This window comes from Diadema setosum, chromosome 19, assembly GCF_964275005.1.
Source record: "Diadema setosum chromosome 19, eeDiaSeto1, whole genome shotgun sequence".
In the NCBI taxonomy this organism is placed as follows: domain Eukaryota; kingdom Metazoa; phylum Echinodermata; class Echinoidea; order Diadematoida; family Diadematidae; genus Diadema; species Diadema setosum.
Window position 1 is genome coordinate 7,455,926 of NC_092703.1, and position 20,233 is coordinate 7,476,158.

Here is a 20,233-nt window from a genome sequence, read left to right on the forward strand (position 1 = left end):
GATCATTGAGAGATCATTAGAAATACTCCCTGAGATCTTCGAGAGACCAATCAAGATCTCGGAGAGTCCAATCTTTCAATTATCCCACTATGATCTCTCAAAAATATTTCAGTGACCTTAAAAAAAAAAGTGTTATTCTTAAGAGATTGTCAAAAAGTATCTGAAAGACTAGTAAGACCCCCGAGTGCTCATTGAGATAAGCTGAAAGACTGTTGAAATACCACTGAAAGGCTTGGAAAGGACTATTTTCTTGACATACCGCTGAAAGATTATTTTGAATCGTCTAAAAAATGAAAACCATGATTCTTATTAAAAGATCAACTAAGAATCACGAAGGACCTCGTAGATCTTTGAAAGTTTCCTGGAAGAATATTGGGAGATCAATTATAATTTCTACGGTCTTTCAGCGGTCTGTCAAAGGTCTTGTCATATGTGAAGTGGGAATAACTGACAACGATGTTGTCATCGTTCAGTCTCGAATAAAGCGACACGAAACCATGCCGGTGTAGCAGTGGAATGCGCCCCAAGAAAAATATCCGCCTTCCGCAACCCTCACCATTTTCATGGAAAGTTGCTTCCCCTCAGACTAGGTCAGCCAGGAATGAGTGCCTCCTCTCGTGCTAGTCAACAACTATACAACTGCAAAGCTAAAACCTCCCAATTTAGGCAACAACGTTACAATGGCAAAGCAACGTTACCATCTAGGCAGCAACTTCGCAATTGCAAAGCAACAACTTAACGATTGCAAAGCATTAACTTAACAATTGCAAGGTAACAACTCTACCATTAAGGGAGTAGTGTACAATTCAGGCAAAGAGTTTACAATTCCAAAGCAACAACTTTACCATTTAAACAGCAACATTGCAATTCCAAGGCAACAACTTTAAACTGCATATAAAACAGCATATAAAACAGCATATAAAACAACTTTACCATTTAGGCAACACATTGCAATTGCAAAACAACAATTTTACTATTTAAACAACAACTTTACAATTGCAAAAAAAAAAAACAACCTTACCGTTCAAGCATCAACTTAACAATTGCAAGGCAATAACTTTACAAAGCAAAGCAGTATCTCTACCGTTTAAACAACAACTTTACATTGCAAAACAACAACTTCACCATTTAGGCAACAACTTAACAATTGCACAGTAACAACTTTACCATTCCTGCCATTTAAGCATTAACTTATCAATTGCAAAACAACAACTTTACCTTTTAGGCAACAACTTTATAATTAAAAAGTATCAACTTTCAACTATCAATTCAAACTCTGTAGCATGAGAAAGGATGAGAATTTAAGCGTACCCTTTCATCGAACAGTGGAACATAATATGGCGAGGCAATTGCAATATCATTTATTAAAGGCCGGCGCGATTTAGTGCCCATGTGGACTTTGTCTAATGTGGCAGTGGTGGTTGAGTACAGCGTGCTATGTATTTGACAAGGGGTTAAAGTATTCATTACCCTCATAATGGTGTAAAAGGAACATCCGTCTTTGCTGATTTGATTACGTTCTGTTGACTCATAACGCTTTCATGTAAATAATAGCAAATTCTGTAACGCATCAGGTTTAATTGGCGGCCTTACGGCCAAAAAAAAAAGTGTTATCGAGTGATGGGAAGACGTAGCAACAATACCATGGCGAGCAAAATGATAATCATCCATAACTATATAATCTCGTAATTCCAATTCATCTGATACACACTTTTGTTCTCTTTCCCCACATCTATTCATTGACAACGGTGTGGACTTCTTTACTTGATTTGATATTAGGAATTTAGAGCACTCACGTAGAGTTCCTGAAGCCCTGTAAAATATCTATAAATAGACAATCGGACCTTACTTCAGGGAAGTAACTCTCCTCCATGGAACAACTTTGTAAATGAATTACTAGTAGATATTAGTCTCCGAGACTTGTGCAGCAAACCATGCTGGAGCGAGCCGTAGAAGCCGAGCACTTTGGCGAGAGGTCATTTTTGTTTTATACCTCATTTTACAGGCAATTCGACCCTTCTCAAACTTTGTATGAACAGACAATTGGGGCCTGGAACGCTCTTACGCCATGTAATCTATGATCAAATTACTAAACGTCCCATAGTACTAAATTGGCCTCTTTTGGTTAGGCACATAATAAACACATGAACCCTTAATGCTTGGCCTCCATAGCACGAGAGTTACGTGACCCTTGTCTAATACGATCCCAATGCAAAAGTGTATGGCTGCACAATCTAATATTCACAATTAAATACGCCTACTATTGGTGTGGGAAATATATTGGCCATTTTGATCGCGATCCACGTACTTAAATTCAATGTAAATTTTATTCTGTGCGTAAAACAAATATGGACTGCTGTTATTTGGACATTATAGATATCAATGCCCTGAAAGGCAGTCAATAAACTATGTAGGCTACTAGTGGCCCCAGGCTAGTAAGATTGATAGGGCTGGTCTGCATGTACATGTAATTGGTTTGTCCCCCATAGTACTTTTACTTTTACAGTTTATAAATATTAAATATTTTATACACAGACGTTGAATAAAATAGCATAAAATAGATAAAATAGAATAGAGATGAAAGCAGACGGGTCTCAAAGCGACTGTCCCCACAAATGCTTGACCTTTGAGATTAAAGGTGCAAAATGATAAATGTTGGTGTATCCAACTTTTATTTTTTCCAAGTTAGTTTCCTATTCGTGAGCATGACATATAAAGGCAAATATCCATGAACAAAAAAAAAAAGAAAAAAATTGTGAGTTATACCAAATACAGCGAGCATCTAAAAACCCACTGTGTGGTCAAAGTCCTTTTTATTCTAATATTTCTATTCGAAAATTGTCATTCAAAATCATTTATTTATTTATTTGCAGGAAAACAATGTAAGAAGCTTCACGAATTCCAGAATTTTACACTGCTTAATGAAAAACAACAAATCAAGGGTGGATATAAAATCTTGAACATGCTCATCCCTTTGTCTTCAATAACCCTTATTGACTTCGCGAATGGTGGGAGGGTTTGCAACTTCCGATGGATAGGACCTTTCTTAGCCAACATTGACAGTTTTTCAGTTTAAACTTCAACATAATAAGTGGGAAGCGTACTCGGCACAGAGTTTTACAGTCATGCGACAACACTCTTGATAATAAGACAGAACAGGTATGTTGATCCGTACCTTTTTTTTTTTTCGCTTCCTCACTACCTTTAACTGAGTAATGCTTGAAGACAAATTTTCAATATGTGTTCTTTTAGGCGCCGAAGCAACCACTGATCCGATCTCTGCCATCATTAAGATCTCCAAATATTATCCCGATAATCTATCGGCAGCCCAGTATCTTGAAGCCAATGATTTTTTCAGCAGTCTTGGTGCTACCTCCAAAAAGGCACACTCCACTAGTACACTCCTGTGGTGGAACATCGTTCTACTCCCCCGCACTGCATAAAAGACATAGGTCAAGTGCTTTGAAGATGGTGGTACGTGCGCTGCTGCAAACTGTCATGACATATACATGTAAACGTCTGGTATCTATGCATCAAGAAGAACATCACATCGGAGAATGTATACAGCGCCGATGTATACGCTGTTGTCTTTTTTCTTGCAATAATGAACTCGGCTTCAAAACCTTCAGCGTCTAAATCTTCAAAAACAAAAACGAGCACAACACAAATTGATGATGGGATAGAAGCACGGGTCAACTCCGGCACGGTATAACATCCATCTGGCCTGAATACTAGAAGTTGCCAATCTGCCCGCCAACCTGCAACTATTGGAGGATAGCTTTAAAGCACATTGCCTCACTCACTATACAACTCTGTAGCTCTTCAATAACCGCTCTTCTGGAACTCCATTTCGCTACTGGGGAGAAGACTCGGAGTGTAATATATCGTTATCTTCTTTGCCTTTCCGGTAAAACGTGAGGCATGTGCGTCGATAGCTACACTGTCTTTACAAGGGTGAGGTGACCCGTTGTTTCTCCCATGGCATGATAACGCATAAAATTTGTAGCTTTGTTTATTGAAATTCAAATTTTCGCTGTTAACAATGCATTGACCGACCTAGTAACTGAAGTTGACAAGATGAAGAAGACCAATGTTTATCTTTATGAGAGTCATGATGTATATTCAAAAATTAGTGCACTTTGTAAACGTCAGCTGTAACTTCTTTCGTAATGTATAAGCATGCAAGCCCAAAGTTGTGCTGAACTGCATTTAATGCGGGCTACTTTTATACATTAGAGCTGCTTACAGGCCGCCAAGTAAACGGAGATAAGAGAGAAACCACTATTTGGGCATACGCCTTTCTAAATGCTCTACTCGTGCAAATGAAGATCAATGTGTTGAAACTACTATTTGTGCAAACGAGGTACGTCAATACATCGTTTAGCCAAGATAATAATAATTGATATGATTTATATAGCGCCAAATCCACTCTGCAGAGTGCTCTAGGCGCGGAAGGAAGAGAAAGTGAAGGAGATAAAGGACATACAAATATCAAGTACATGTAATGTGTAGTCAAATTGAGGCTTTAAACAAGTGAGTTTTTAGACTGCTTTTAAAGGAGTCTGATGAAGAACAATTTTTTACGGCTGAAGGTAAGTTATTCCATAAGGTGGGAGCAGCATGACCAAAGGCACGTGTGCCCCATATTGTAGTGAATCTTGGAATTATCAGAGAACCGGAGTTGGATGAGCGTAAAGATCTAGCAGGGATGTAATTATGGAGTAAGTCAATGTTATACTGAGGAGCAGCACCCTGAATGCAATGAAAAGTCAGAAGTAAAATCTTAAAAATAATGCGATCTTTGACTGGTAACCAATGAAGTGATCTCAAAATAGGGGTGATGTGAGTGTGCTTCTTGGATAGTGTGATGATGCGTGCTGCCGCATTTTGAAGCCTCTGTAGCATGGAGAGCTGAGTTTGTGGTAAGTTAAATAAGATGGAGTTTCCAAAATCGAGCCTAGAGGATATCAAGGCATGGACTAATTTTTCGGTAGAAGAGCGGTTCAAATATTTTCTAATGAAGCCGATATTACGAAGTTGGTATCTTACAGATCTACTAATGCTAGAAACTTGATGAGACATAGTCATATTACAATCTAGCATTACACCCAGGTTGCGACAGGTTTGGGACACACTAATTGACATGCCGGAAAAGGAGATAAGATTAATGTCAAGTTTACCTAATTGTGTCTTCGAACCAAACATTAAAAACTCAGATTTATCCGTATTCAATTTCAAAGAATGTGAGTTCAGCCATGAATAAACATCGTTCATTGCATTCTCAAGCTGACTCAAAGCATGTAAGGCATCGGCCTGGTTAGGTTTGAAAGACAAATACAATTGAATGTCATCAGCGTATATGTGATAATTAATTTTGTGCTGGCGCAATATGTGTCCCAGGCTAATAAGATAGATGGAAAACAAGGTGGGCCCGCCCACAGAGCCCTGTGGAACACCGCATTTGAGAGGCATAGCATTTGATTTACAGCTGTTGACACACACTGCCTGAGAATGGCATGAAAGGTAAGATTTAAACCATTCGTATGCCTGACCTTTTACACCAAGAGATTGGAGGGTGTTTAACAAGATTGCATGATTAACAGTATCGAAGGCGGAGGACAAATCAAGTAAAATCAAAGCAGTAACATTTCCACGATCCATTTCCTGTAGGATGAAGTTCGACACATTGAGGAGAAGGGTTTCTACGCTATGGTAAGGACGATATGCGGATTGAAAAGGATCGAATAAATTATTAACCAAGAGATAATCTGTAAGTCTGGAGAAAACAATCCTTTCCAAAATTTTAAACAAAAATGGAAGGTTACACACTGGGCGGTAATTTTGGAGTGAATCTGGGTCTAAGGAAGGTTTTTTCAAAAGAGGTGTTATAAATGCAGATTTCAAACATGAGGGGACGTAACACTGATCAATACTTAGGTTCACAATCATTGAAATAATAGGAGCGAAAACGGATGAACAATCTTTTATCAATACAGTGGGGACTGGATCTAAAGAACATGACTTGGGAGGTAATCTGCGAAGAAGAGCTTGGACCTCGTCGGGATCAGTGGGCTTCAGGGTTTCAAGGGAAGCTGTCGTGAGGGGCTCCTGCGCCGATTCGTCTGGACAGAGATTGTTACTGATAGTCTCTACCTTATTCCGAAAGTAATCGATGAAAGTCTCGGCCATTGCAGAACTGTCCGTGTGGGACGGTAATGGTGAAGATTGCTTTCGATTGAGAAGGCGGTTGGCAACGGAGAAGAGCCGTTTGGAATCTTCGCCACAGTCTTCGATGAGGCCCACGTAATAAGATCGTTTGGCCTTCTTCAGCAGGGAGTTTACCACATTCTTCTGAGCGCACAATAATTTCCTGTCAATTTCACTTTTACCGTTGGAAAGCCATTTGCGCTCGAGTCTCCTACGTTTCCGCTTCGCCGCTGCAATGTCAGAGTTGTACCAAGGACAGTCCGTGCGTTTCCTGATCTTTCGAGTCTTTGCAGGAGCATGTATATTGAGGAGTCTGCTGAGCGCTGAGTTGTAATTTTCCACAACGCAGTCCACACTGTCAGTTGGGGAAGACATCAATTTGCAGCTGACAATATCCTCGGCGAATGCTGTCCTGTTGATTTTCTTGATATTGCGGCAGGTGAATTCAGACATAACACGAGAAGGCTTTACAAACTTGAGCAAGCAGGAAACTGCAGAATGGTCTGAGATACCGGAAAAGACTTTGGGGCTGGAGTAGAGAACATTATCAGAGTTTCGCACCATGATGACATCAAGAATATGACCCTTATCATGGGTAGGAGATGAGACGAGCTGAGAAATGCCATGGCCACTGATGAGATCATTGAACCTCAGCGTATTTGGGGCTGAAGTATTGTCAAAGTGGATGTTCAGATCCCCCGTGATCACCAAAGGTGATGGTCTGTACATAGTCTCATCAAGAAACTGTGAGAACTCGTCGAGAAATGTTGAGAAAGAGTGATTTCCAGGAGGTCTATACACAACGACGATGTCCACACAGGAGTGTGCGTTCGAAACAGTTCCATGCATTGACTCGAAGGTAGTGTATTTCCGTGATGGGTTTATGACAACTTGAAGGTTGTCCTTGTAGAGAAACCCAACTCCGCCTCCGCGCTTGGAGACCCTTGGACAGTGATGGAAGGTATAGCCACTCGGACGAAGATCGGCAATAGCTGCATCATCAGACGAGGACAACCAGGTTTCGCAGATACATGTGAAATCTAAACGGTGATCGGTAACAAAATCTTGGAATACCGAAGATTTATTACGTAGGGAACGGGCATTTAAAACACCTAACTTGAAATTGTTATCAGAACAAAGATGGAATCGCGCCGTAGAAATAGTTCATCGTGTAAGGAATATACACATAGAGGGACACCATGACGTTGGTTAAAGTCACGACGAGAAGTGTAGCTAAGCCCTTGAGGTTCGAACGGGGAGGACTCGGGAGTGGTTGGGCCTCGCCTCTTCCACCACTGGCTGTTGAGTTGCGTGGGAAGGCTTTGCGATCACGCTTCCCTTGTCGATAGGCAACGATCATTACGTGAAAGTTACAAGCCATGGCAGCAAGGACTAGCACAAATGTTGGTAAGAATATTATCTGTGTAACAAAGGACTGCTCGCTGTTTTCAGGAAACCCGCAGACTTGTTCAAATATGGATCTCATGCCGTAAATGTTAGCCAGAGGAAGGGTCGGCAAGCACAGGTTCATGAGGAGCAGAAAGGCGATTGTCAGTTTAGCGCGAAATGGCGTCACCACGTTGGGGTATCGAAGGGGCCAGACGATGGCGATATATCGCTCGAAGCTGATCAAACACAATATGAGGATTTGCGATAAAAACACCAAAGAAACGCAAACTATGGTTAAAATGAGGCAGGTAACATGTGGCCATGCCCCTCCTTTATATATGATGATAAGCTTGAAAGTACATGACAAAGTAGCGGTGACAATATCCAGCACCACGAAGAACTGATAGAGAAGTTTTTGCACCCCGTCAAACACATCTCTGCGATAGATGACGTAAATGGTTATTGGATATGCAACGATGGTTACAGTCAGAATTATAGAGAATAGCACGGCTTTAACAACGGAAATCACCATTTTTGACACTATTCCTCAAACTGTTTTAACTATTATTGTATTCGTTACTAACGACTTCATGAAATATCTCAATTCGCTCAAGAAGCTTGATTCCAGAAGCAACATACGACTGGCATGACTGGTGGCACAATGATAAACCCCAGTATGTCTCTCGTCAGAATTGATATTTGTTTCCTATCCGTCGAGACAGTTAGTTACGAGGCTCCTTTCTCAAGTGACGAGAAAGAATACGAATGATGGTTACCTAGCAATAACGCATCACACAGCACCGTGTTAGTGTCATTCAAACACTCCGGCTCGTGAGCGCAGATTATTACCACTTCACAAATATGGATGAATTCTGGCATATTATTATATATGGCCGGGCGATAAAATCTGTTTTATCAAAAGTTGGCGCCATTAAATTCACATATGCGTACATTTATATGGGTTAATGAATAAACTGTCATTCTGTTTTTTTCTCTCTCCATATCTTTGAGACTATTGAGAGATCACTGAGAGATCATTTAAGATAATCCCTGAGATCTCTGAGAGATCAGTGGAGATCTCGGAGAGAACGATCTTTCAATCATCCCACTATGATCTCTCAAAAATCTTTCAGTAATCTTTAAAAGAGAGTTTGATTCTTGAGAGATTGTCGAAAGATATTTGAAAGACTAGTAAGCCCCTCGAGTACTCATTGAGATATAGCTGAAAGACTGCTGAAATACCAATGAAAGGCTTGTAAAGGACTATTTTCTTGGTATATCACTAAAGGATTACTTTGAAAAATCTAAAACATGATGACCATCGAGACCATGAAACTCATCAAAAGATCAACTAAGAATCATGAAGGACCTCGGAGATCTTTGAAAGTTTACTGAAAGAATAGTGGGAGATCAATGTTAATTTATACGGTTTTCAGCGGTCTGTCAAAGGTCCAATGTGTTATGTGGGATAATGGACAACAATGTTGTCATCGTTCAGTCTCAAATAAAGGTGTAGCAATGGAATGCTCCCCAAGAGAAATACCCGCCTTCCCGGACCCTCACCACTAGGGGGAATTTCAGGGGAATTTGCCTCCCCTCAGACTGGGTTTACCAGGAATGAGTGCCTTCTTTCGTGCTAGTCAACAACTATACAATTCCAAAGCTAAATCCTCGCAATTTAGGCAAAAACCTTACACTGGCAAAGCAACTTTACCATTAAGACAACAAATTTAGAATTGAAAAACAACAACTAAACAATTGCAAGGCAGCAACTTCACTCTTAAGACAACAGCTTTACAATTTAGGCAACAAGTTTACAAAAAGAAACGATTTTACAGCTGCTATGCAACAACTTTACCATTTAGGCAACAACTTATAAACATAGCGAAGCAGTAACTTTACCATTTACAATCGCTTTACAATCGCAACGCAACAACTTTACAATTCCAAAGCAATAACTTTACCATTTAAGCAGCAACTTTGCAGCGGCAATCAACGACTTTCCAATTGCAAACCAACAAATATGACGCAACAACTTAACAATTGCAAGGAAACAACTTTTCCTTCAAGGCAACAGCTTCAGAATGTAGGCAACAAGTTTACAATTGTAAAGAAACAATTTTACAGTTGCTACGCAACGACTTTACCATTCAGCCAACAACTTAACCTTCGCGAAGAAACAATTTTACCGCTGAGGCAAAACTTTACAATTGCTATGCAACAACTTTTACCATTTAAACAACAACTTTACAATTCCAAAGCAATAACTTTACCATTTAAGCAACCACTTTAGAATGACAACCAAAAACTTTACAATTGCAAAACAACAACTTACAATTAAGGCAACAATTTTACCATTCAGGCAACGAGACTTATATTGTAAGGAAACAACTTCACAATAGCATAACAACTAATTTATCATTAAGGCAACAACCTTACAATTGCAAAGCAACAACGTAACAATGGCAAGGAAACAACTTTACCATTTAGGCATCAAGTTTACAATTAAAAAGCAACTATTTCACAGTTGCTAAGCAACAACTTTTAGGCAAAATCCGTTGCGAAGCAGTAACTTTACCATCAAAGGCAACAACTATATAATTCCAAAGCAACAACTCCACCATTTAGACCACATCTTTACAACTGCAAAACAACGACCTTATCATAAAGGCAACAACTTTACAATTGCAAACAACAACTTTACAATTGCAAACTAATACCTATACCATTTTGGCAACCACTTTACAATTACAAAGCACCAACTTTACCATTTAGGCAACAATTTTACCACCAAAGGCAAAAAACTTTACCAATAAGGCAACAACTTTGCCACCAAAAGCAACTACTTTACAATTACAAAGCAACAATTTTACCATTTAAGCATCAACTTTATAATTGCGAAGCATCAACTTTACCGTTGCAAAGCAGCATATTCACCATTGCAAAGCAGCATATTTACCGTTTCGCCAACTACTTTACAATTCCAAAGCAACAACTTTACAACTGAAAAACAACAGCTTTATCGTTAAGGTAACTGCAAAGCAACAACTTTACCATCTAAGCATCGACTTTACAATTGCAGCGCAACAACTTTACAATTGCAAAACAACAATGCTACCATTTAGGCAACAACTTTACAATTGCAAAGCAACAACTTTACCATCAAAGGCAACATTCTTACAATTGAAAAGCAACAATTTCACCATCTAGGCAACAACTTCATAACTGAAAAGTATCAACTTTACCATTTGGGCAACATCTTTACAATTCCAAAACAACAATTTTATCAGTCAGGCAACAACTCTTCACTTGTTAAGCAACATCTTTGCCATTTAGGCAGCAGCTTCACAATTGGAGGTGTCATGGCCGAGTGCAAAAGGGTTTAAGCCCCACGAAACCGGACACGTTTACCCTTCATCAAGGCACTTTGTCCACATTGCTGCAGCTCTCCACACAGGAGTATGAATACTCTCCACCGGATGTGAGCTTCTTTTTTCACACATCTGCCCTACTTTTATACAGGCTGGCCCAGAAAGAACGGAACACCCCCAAGATCTTTAATTTCAGCAATATTGTTGTAAATATGTCATTATTTTGCATACTATTGGAAAGGCCATTCTTTTTACAATAGGATGACACCAAGTTCTTTATTTTTTGGTTCATGTGTTATGATTTTAGGACCATTTTGTCATCCCTTGCAATTTTCAAAATGTGATCGTGTTGCACTCTTGATCAGAGATACCGAAACCAGCGAGAATTCGATTTGCCATAGAACCAGTAGCGTTCACAATGTGTGGAATGTAGGACGGACGGTGTGATTGTCATTGTCCGTTATCATTAGCCGGGTTCACACGTACACCAATTAGCGGGATACAAATCTCGAGATTTGCATCGCGATCGTCATCCCGCTATTTTGTACGTGTGAACCCGGCTAATATGAATGAGACGACCTGTTGGGTTCATTGAGATGCTTAATTTAGCTGGGAAATAGCGAGGTTTATTCAAATGCATGATTGGCAGTGAAGTGAGTTCATGAGCGGTTTAGGAATAAAGCCCGTACTTTTAATCAAGTATACACTGACAAATACAGTGAGAATTGAATATATTGCTGTGTAAGTTTATGATTGAATTATTTTATGATCTTCATTATTCTTGCTTTTCTTTGCAGTTTTCATCCATCTGAACATAATTATACAGGTCAGACAGCTCATATTGAGGATTTTTTTTAATTGGTCAGCCACATTGTTAAATCGTGTCTTTAAATTTAAATTTTCTTCCGACTGCTCGGAGACACTGTAATTCCACAAACGTCTAAGAGTCGTAGGCTAGTGAAGACATCTCTGCAACTAGCAAAATCTGCAGTCCCGAACTAGTTTCAAGCCCGCGGTGATATACCCGTCAATTCGTTCATAAACCGACGCAGCAAAATTCTCAGTTCTCATTGTATTTGTCAATGTATACTTAATCAAAAGTACGGGCTGCATTCCTAAACCAGTCATGAACTCGCTGGTTTCGGTATCCCTGAGGGTGCAAAATGATCACATTTTGAAAATTGTAATGGTTTACAAAAATGGTTCTAAAACCATAACGCATTAACAAAAATGAAAAAAAAAAATGTTGTCGTTCTATTGGAAAAAGAATAGCCTTTCCAATAGTTTGCCAAGTACTGACATATTTGCAACAATATAGCTGAAATTAAAGATCTTATGTGTTTCGTTCTTTCTGGACCACCCTGAATAGATGGGTACCCTGTAGGATGAAAATGTTTATGTTGGTTGATCATCAGGTGCGCGCCCGGAAAATGGCGACTGGCTGGATTAAGCACTGTCATTGCTGGCTGGAAATAATGTATTAAAAGACCAGGGTAATAACAATATGTATGCGCTTTACAGAGTGGATTTGGCGCAACATAAATTCATATCATTATTAGTAGTAGTAATAGTAGTAGTATTAATTTATTAGTATTATTATTATTATTATTATGATTATGATTATGATTATTATTATTATTATTATTATTATTATTATTATTATTATCATTACCATTATTATAGAAATCAACAATTTCATAATTTAGACAACATCTTTACAATTTCATACCAACAATTTTACTATTAAGGCAACAACTTTACAATTCAAAAGCAACAGCTGTGACTATTTAGGCAACAAGTTTACCATCAAACGCAAAAACTTTAGAATCGCAAGGCAACAGCTTTACAATTGCAAAGCAACAACTTTACCATCTAGGCAACAACATTAAAGTTGCGAGACAACAACTCGACCATTTAGGAAACAAATTTACAATTGAAAAAACAACAACTTAACTATTTACGCAACAATCTTACAATCAAATCAAGGCAACATCTTTACAATCGCAAGGCAACAACTTTACAATCATATGCTACAACTTTACCACTTAGACAACAACTGTAAAATTGCAAAACAACAACTTTACCATTTAGGCAACAACTTTCCAATTCCAAAAGCATCAACTTTACAATTTAAGAAACAAGTTTACTATCAAAAGCAACAAGTTTACCATCAAAGGCAACAACTTTACAATTGCAAACAACAACTATACCATCATAGGCAGCATTTTTACAATTGCAGGACAACTTAACAATTTAGGCAACAATTTTACAATTTAAGCAACAACTTCACAATTATGGCAACAACTTTACAATTTCAAAACATCAACTTTACCATCTAGGCCGAATATTTGCACAGCAACAACTTTATCATTTGAGGTTTAGCTTTACACTGGCAATGCAGCAACTTTACTTTTTAGGCAAAAACTTTACAAATGCAAAGCAATAATTTGACCATTTAGGCAACAATTTTACAATTGCAAAGCAGCAATTTTACCATTTAGGCAGCAACTTCACAATTGGAGGTGTCGTGGCTGTGTGCAAAAGGGTTTAAGCCCCATGAAACACTACATGTTTGCCCTTCACCAAGGCACTTTATCCACATTGCTATTCTCCACCCAGGAGTATGATTACTCTCCGCCTGAAGCGAGCTTCTTTTTTTCACATATCTGTCCCACTTTTTAGATGGGTACCCTATACGATGAGAATGTCTTTATGTTGGTTGATCATCAGGTGCAAGCCTGTAAAATGGCGACTGGCTGGAAAAAGCACTGTCAGTGTTGGCGGGAAAAATGTATCAAGAGACCAGGGTTTTTTAATAAGTATAATATAATATGCGCCTTAAGCACTGTTACAGAGTGATTTGGAGATATATAAACTTTATTATTGCAAAGCAGCATCTTTACCATTTAGGCAACAACTTTACCAATTAGACAACAACTATACAATTGCAAAACAACAACTTTACCATTTAGGCAACAACTTTACCATCTGAGCATCAACCTTGCAAGTGCAAAGCAGCAACTTTACAATTCCAAACCAACAACTTTACCATCAAAGGCAAAAACTTTATCATTTAAACAACAACGTTACCATTTAAACGACAACTTTACAATTGCAAAGCAACAACTATACCATTATAAATCAACCTTACAATTGCAAAACAACAACTTTACCATTTAGGCAACAACTTTACCATCTGAGCATCAACCTTGCAAGTGCAAAGCAACAGCTTTACCATTCCAAACCAACAAATTTACCATCAAAGGCAACAACTTTAGCATTAAAGCAACAACTTTACAATTCAAGCATGAACACTACAATCTCAAAGCAGCAACTTTACCATCCCAAACCAACAACTTTACCATCAAGGGCAACAACTTTACAATTTGAAAACAATTACCATTTAGGCAACAGCTTTATAATTGAAAATATCAACTTCATTATTTAGGCAGCATCTTGCAAATTACAAAACAACATTTTTTTTTCCATTCAGGCAACATCTTTGCCATTTAGGCAGGAACTTCACAATTGGAGGTGTCGTGGCCGAGTGCAAAAGGGTTTAAAGTCCATAAAGCACGACATGTTTGCCCTTCAGCAAGGCACTTTATCCTCATTACTATTCTTCAACTAGGAGTATGATTACTCTCAGTCGGAAGTGAGCTTCTTTTTTTTTTCACATATCTGCCCCACTTTTACATAGATGGGTACCCTATACGATGAACATATCTTTATGTTGGTTGATCATCAGGTGCATGCCTTTAAAATTGCGACTGGCTGGAATAAGCACTGTCAGTGCTGGCTGAAAAAAATGTATCAAGAGACCAGGGTTATGATAAATATGTATGCCCCTTAAGCACTGTTACAGAGTGATTTGGAGATATATAAACCTTACCATTGCAAAGCAGCATCTTTACCATTTAGGCAACAACTTTACAATTGCAAAGCAACAGCTTTACCAATTAGGCAACAACTATACAATTCCAAACCAACAATTTTACCATCAAAGGCAACAAATTTACCATTTAAACAACAACTTTACAATTACAAAGCAACAACTTTAGCATTTAAACATCAACCTTACAATTACAAGACATCAACTTTACCATTTAGGCAACAACTTTACCATTGGAGCATCAACTTTGCAATTGCAAAGTAACAAATTTACACTTACAAACCAACAACTTTACCATCAAAGGCAGCAACTTTACCATTAAAAGAACAACTTTACAATTTAAGCATCAACTTTATAATTTCAAAGAAACAAATGGACCATTTAAACATCAACCTTACAATTGCAAAACAACAACTTTACCATTTAGGCAACAACTTAACCATTTGAGCATCAACTTTGCAATTGCAAAGTAACAACTTTACAATTCCAAACCAACAAATTTACCATCAAAGGCAACAACTTTACCATTAAAGCAACAACTTTACAATTTAAGCATGAACATTACAATTTCAAAGCACCAACTTTACAATCCTAAACCAACAAATTTAGCATCAAATGCAACAACTTTACAATCCTAAACCAACAAATTTACCATCAAATGCAACAACTTTACAATTGCAAAGCAACAACTTTACAAAGGGAAAACAACTTTACCATTTGGGCAAAAACTTTATGATTGAAAATATCAACTTCACGATATAGGCGGTATCTCGAAAATTGCAAAACAACAATTTTTCCATTCAGGCAACAATATTATTTTGCACTTGCAATGCAACATCTTTTCCATTTAGGCAGCAACTTCACAATATTGGAGGTGTCGTGGCTGAGTGCAAAAGGGCTTAAGCCCCATGAAGCACTACATGTTTGCCCTTCATCAAGGCACTTTATCCACATTGCTATTCTCCACCCAGGAGTATCATTACTCTCCGCCTGAAGCGAGCTCCTTTTTTTTTTCTCACATATCTGTCCCACTTTTTAGATGGGTACCCTATACGATGAGAATGTCTTTATGTTGGTTGATCATCAGGTGCGCGCCTGTAAAATGGCGACCGGCTGGAATAAGCACTGTCAGTGCTGGCGGGAATTTTGTGTATGCAATTTAACCATTTTAGCAACAGCTTTACAATTGCAAAACAACAACTTTTCCATTTAGGCAACAACTTTACAATTATTGCACAGCAACAACTTTACCATTTAGGCAATATTTTTACAATTAAAAACAACAATTTTGCCATTCAGGCAACAACTTTACAATTTCAAAGCAACAACTTTACCATTTAGGCAGCAACTTTACAACTGGAGGTGTCGTGGCCGAGTGGATATAGGGGTTCCAGCTCCACGAAGCCCGACACGTTTGCCCTTCAGCAAGGCACTTCATCGATATTGCTGCTCTCCACTAGCAGGAGTATGAATATTCTCCGCCGAATGTGAGCTCCTTTTTTCACATATCTGCCCCACCAAGTGGGTACCCTGTAGGATGATAATGTTTATGTTTGCTAATCATCAGGTGTGCTCCTGTAAAATGGCGACTGGCTGAAATGAGCACTGCCATTGCTAGCTGGAAATGACCAGGTAATATGTATGCGCTTTAAACACTCTTACAGAGTGGATTTGGCGCAATATGTATTCATAAATTATTATTATTAGTAGTAGTAGAAGTATGAATTTCTTTATTATTATCATTATAATTGCCGATCAACAACTTTACCATTTAGGTAACAACTTAACACCTTTATAGCAGCATCTTTACCATTAAGACAACAAGTAACAGTTTATCATTTTGCCATTTGGTAGGACCCACTTTGTATCAGTAATTTACTTGGAATCATGTTCATTAACAAAAAGTGAAAGATATGAATGTTTTCATTTCACAGTGGAGATCCACAGTGATCCATGCTTTACAAGCTTTGCTTTTCAGTGGACCACTTTTTTTATCTATTGTTATATTTACTTCTTTTGTCAACCTTTCGAAGTGTACATTCCAATTCTTGGTTATTCTACGAAATTGCATTCTAACGTTGTATACTTTATGATCTCTATATTATGTAGGCCTTTTCTCACAAAATGATAAAACAAATTGTGTAATCAATGCTCTGTATTTTGTTTCAAATTTTGTTGGATGGATATAATTAAATGCCAAATTGAATTGAAGTGTGGTTAAGTTTTGCTGTATCAGTATGAACTTTGCCCCCTGCTATAGTGATGCAGGTTGAGGTCAGAAATCTTCCATGGATTTGTAAGTGCACCTGAAATAAATTTCTTACCTCCCTTGCGTGGAGATCACAACAATTTATAACATTGGTATATGGTATATTGGTACATTGCACCATACATAGGAATACCTTGGGTGTCACCATTCCCCCCCCCCCTCACTTTTTTTTTTTGCACCGCATACATAGGAATACCTTGCATGTCACCATTTTGCCCCCCCCCCCCCTCACTTTTTTTTTTTTTTTTTTGCACCATACATAGGAATACCTTGGGTGTCATCGTTTTGGCCCACCACTTTTTTTTACCCCCTCACGAAAAAACAAAACAAAAAATCCAACCTTGAAGGGTAAGCGCGGTAAGGCCTTTGTTTTGGTGGCTGATTTTTTTTTTTCTTTTTGAGCTTGTCATGTGATGAAACCCGGAAGTGGCACCAAAAGTATAAAGTGGGCTCCCACTTCTGAAAACATGGCGCCGGCCATGTGAAGTCATTAGGCCTACTGGCAAATATTTGTCTTTAGTTTCAATGAAGCCTGGCTTTTGAGTTCTTAGTAGACCCTGGGTTCTATATCACAATGCAAAAGATAACCCAACCCCAAGGACTGACAGAACTTTACATACGAATTCATAATCAACTCCTTAGACATGCCCGTAATTTTTTTTTTAAATATATATTTTTGGGCAAGATAGGTAGTTCTGCCAGATTAATGCAAGATACAGTGCAGTACTCTACAGCATCATATTAGGTCCTATTGATCTGGCAAAACGACGAGGTCCTAAAGATTTCCTACTAGCATTATTCGTAGCAGCGCATATTTTTTTTTTTTTTGTTGCTTTGTGTGTGTGTTTTTTTTTTTCCAGATTATGTTTATTGTTTTGGATCATATTGTAGTGTATTAATAGTAAAATCCGATGTGATGTGTGAGCCAGCTGCTGTGATGGCGCCGGGCAGCCCGCCTAGCCTGTGAGATGCAAGCATGCGTCACGCATGAATACGTCCTACGTAATGTCGTCGTAGAGGGCTATACCTAACGTTTAATAGGTTGTGCACCATGTGGTTAGTTAGGCCAAAAAAAAAAAATTGTTGCATTGGCGTAACACGAGATTTTCAAATAGGGTCGGTCGGGCGGATTTTTTTTTTTTTTTTTTTTTTTTTTTTGCTACCTGCATTTTACGTGTAAAACTCGTGCTCAGCTCAGTAAACAGTTACAACTGCTGCACCGAATGTGCTGTGTTCATCTATTCTACAAATCATTTATGAGGCCGATATTACTGGAATTATACCCCTTCACAGAATTTAAAGATGTTGAAATCCCTATCCTGAATGTTTTCACTTCATATTTTACTATTTTGACTTAGATAAGATAGATGCAAATTGACCCATATGTACGATCTTTTCATCGCACACGGCGATCTCTATTACAGTCCTACATATACAGATTCGTGTAAGTTCTCCACACAAGAAACCTATGGCAAAACTGTGCACAATACATCGCAGTCTGAATGCTACATATACACTGAATAAATCTTGTTAGTACGTGTCCGTGTTGGAAACAGATGACGTACTGATCAAGGAAGGCTTATGCGAGGCGCTAGATCTCTCCCTCGTACCGATATCCCCAGAGCCGTTTCCACTTCCGGGTTTGTGCGATCGCGATCGCAATCAACAAGATATTTGATATCGATAGCAAAAAAAAATAATAAAAAAACATGGGGTCGGCAGAATTTTTAGGGTCGGGCGGGTTACGCCAATGCAACAATTTTTTTTTTTGGCCTTACAGTCCAGTGTAAAAAAAACCCTAGGGTCTAACGTTAGACGGTCTAGTATTATGTTACTAATCTTCTAGCTAGAGCCTAGAAACGCAAGATAAGCTAGTGTCTTCCTGAGATAAATAGAGCTCACTTCGACCAGGAATCCATCATCAGCAGAAGATGTGAAAGTACCACGCACGGCGGGCACTGATAAAATGTGAGTTCCCTGACTATAATACCAAACTAAATCCCAACGTCGGACGGTCTAACGTTTAATGCTGTCTAATATACGTTCCGTTAGAGGACCCTTAACCCCGGGGTGCTCCTTGTAGCTTTGTAACGTTACACTTACAGTTACCGTTCAGGGGCTGGTTGCACTTGACTTTAACGTTAGAGGACCCAAGGCCAAGACAAGGATTTCTAACGTTAAGTAGATATAGAGTTCTAGATTGGTGTAAACTTGGAAATACAAGAAATATACCTACCACTTCGGCCTGTGCACAGGATACCCACACGGCCTGGGGGGGGGGGGATTATAGATCTCTAAGTTAGGCCTAACGTTATGCCTACCCTTTGCTTTTGTGCAACTAGCAGTTGAACGATCTTCAGAACTAATTACCATAGGCCTAAATGTTAGAAATGGAAGTAAGAACCTAAACACCGCTTTTCACAATTTACAGCTAAAAATTGTGTTACTTAAAGCTCTTCAACGTTGCAGGCATTGAAAGGGCACACCCTCCCGCTAGGGGTCCAACGTTAGAGCACTAACCGTTAGGATCTAGAATGCGTCTAGACCCTACTTGGTTGCTTCCTTGAGCGGCAGTTACGGTGTTTACATCATGACATGCCACATTATAAATCACGACCGTGGTACCTTTGCTAGATGTAAGTAATTGTGTATAGACACTAATTGGATATGTTTTGTATTGTGTGCAGAACATTTACAATATGATATCATTGACAGATTCTACTTAGGGACTGGGCTCTATGAAGAGCTTGCTTTGATCGCAGTGTCTTGCCATTAATCTTTGAAAATTGCTGTCTGCTACACAATTTTTCAAGCAAGTGACCTTGTAGTTGTATTGTAAATGGCTAAGGACAGCCCCAGAAAATTACAGATATTGTCTACATAACAGATTATGCCTAATAATGTTTGGGTGTGTACTGTGTTTATTGTCTCTGTTTCCCCAAACAGAATGTGAAAAGACAACGATGGCTAGTGTTGTTCAAGAGCTTGAAGGTGAGCTATTGTGGATAAACTAGATGGAACAGTGCTAAAAGAGCATTATTTCTTTTTTAATAGTGGGCACTCACATAAGAATGTTGGAAATGGTAGGACAGCACAGAACTTGGG

General features: G+C 38.7%; 2 protein-coding genes across 2 annotated transcripts in view; one reads left to right on the forward strand and one right to left on the reverse strand.

The window, feature by feature from the left end:
* Window positions 1-5,291: 5,291 nt before the first annotated feature.
* Window positions 5,292-7,567, reverse strand: LOC140242965 (uncharacterized). The gene is made up of 3 exons (XM_072322709.1): window positions 7,492-7,567; window positions 6,023-7,199; window positions 5,292-5,313 (listed from the first exon to the last, which is right to left on the reverse strand). The coding sequence occupies exons 1-3, from the start codon at window positions 7,565-7,567 to the stop codon at window positions 5,292-5,294; spliced, it is 1,275 nt and encodes a 424-aa protein (XP_072178810.1).
* Window positions 7,568-18,853: 11,286 nt separating this feature from the next.
* Window positions 18,854-20,233, forward strand: part of LOC140242581 (testis-expressed protein 11-like) — a 153,220-nt gene continuing 151,840 nt past the window's right edge. The window contains exons 1-2 of the mRNA XM_072322326.1: window positions 18,854-19,096; window positions 20,075-20,119. Coding sequence (XP_072178427.1) covers window positions 20,092-20,119 — 28 coding nt within the window. The 5' untranslated portion in view covers window positions 18,854-19,096; window positions 20,075-20,091. The remainder of the gene's footprint in view (window positions 19,097-20,074; window positions 20,120-20,233) is intronic.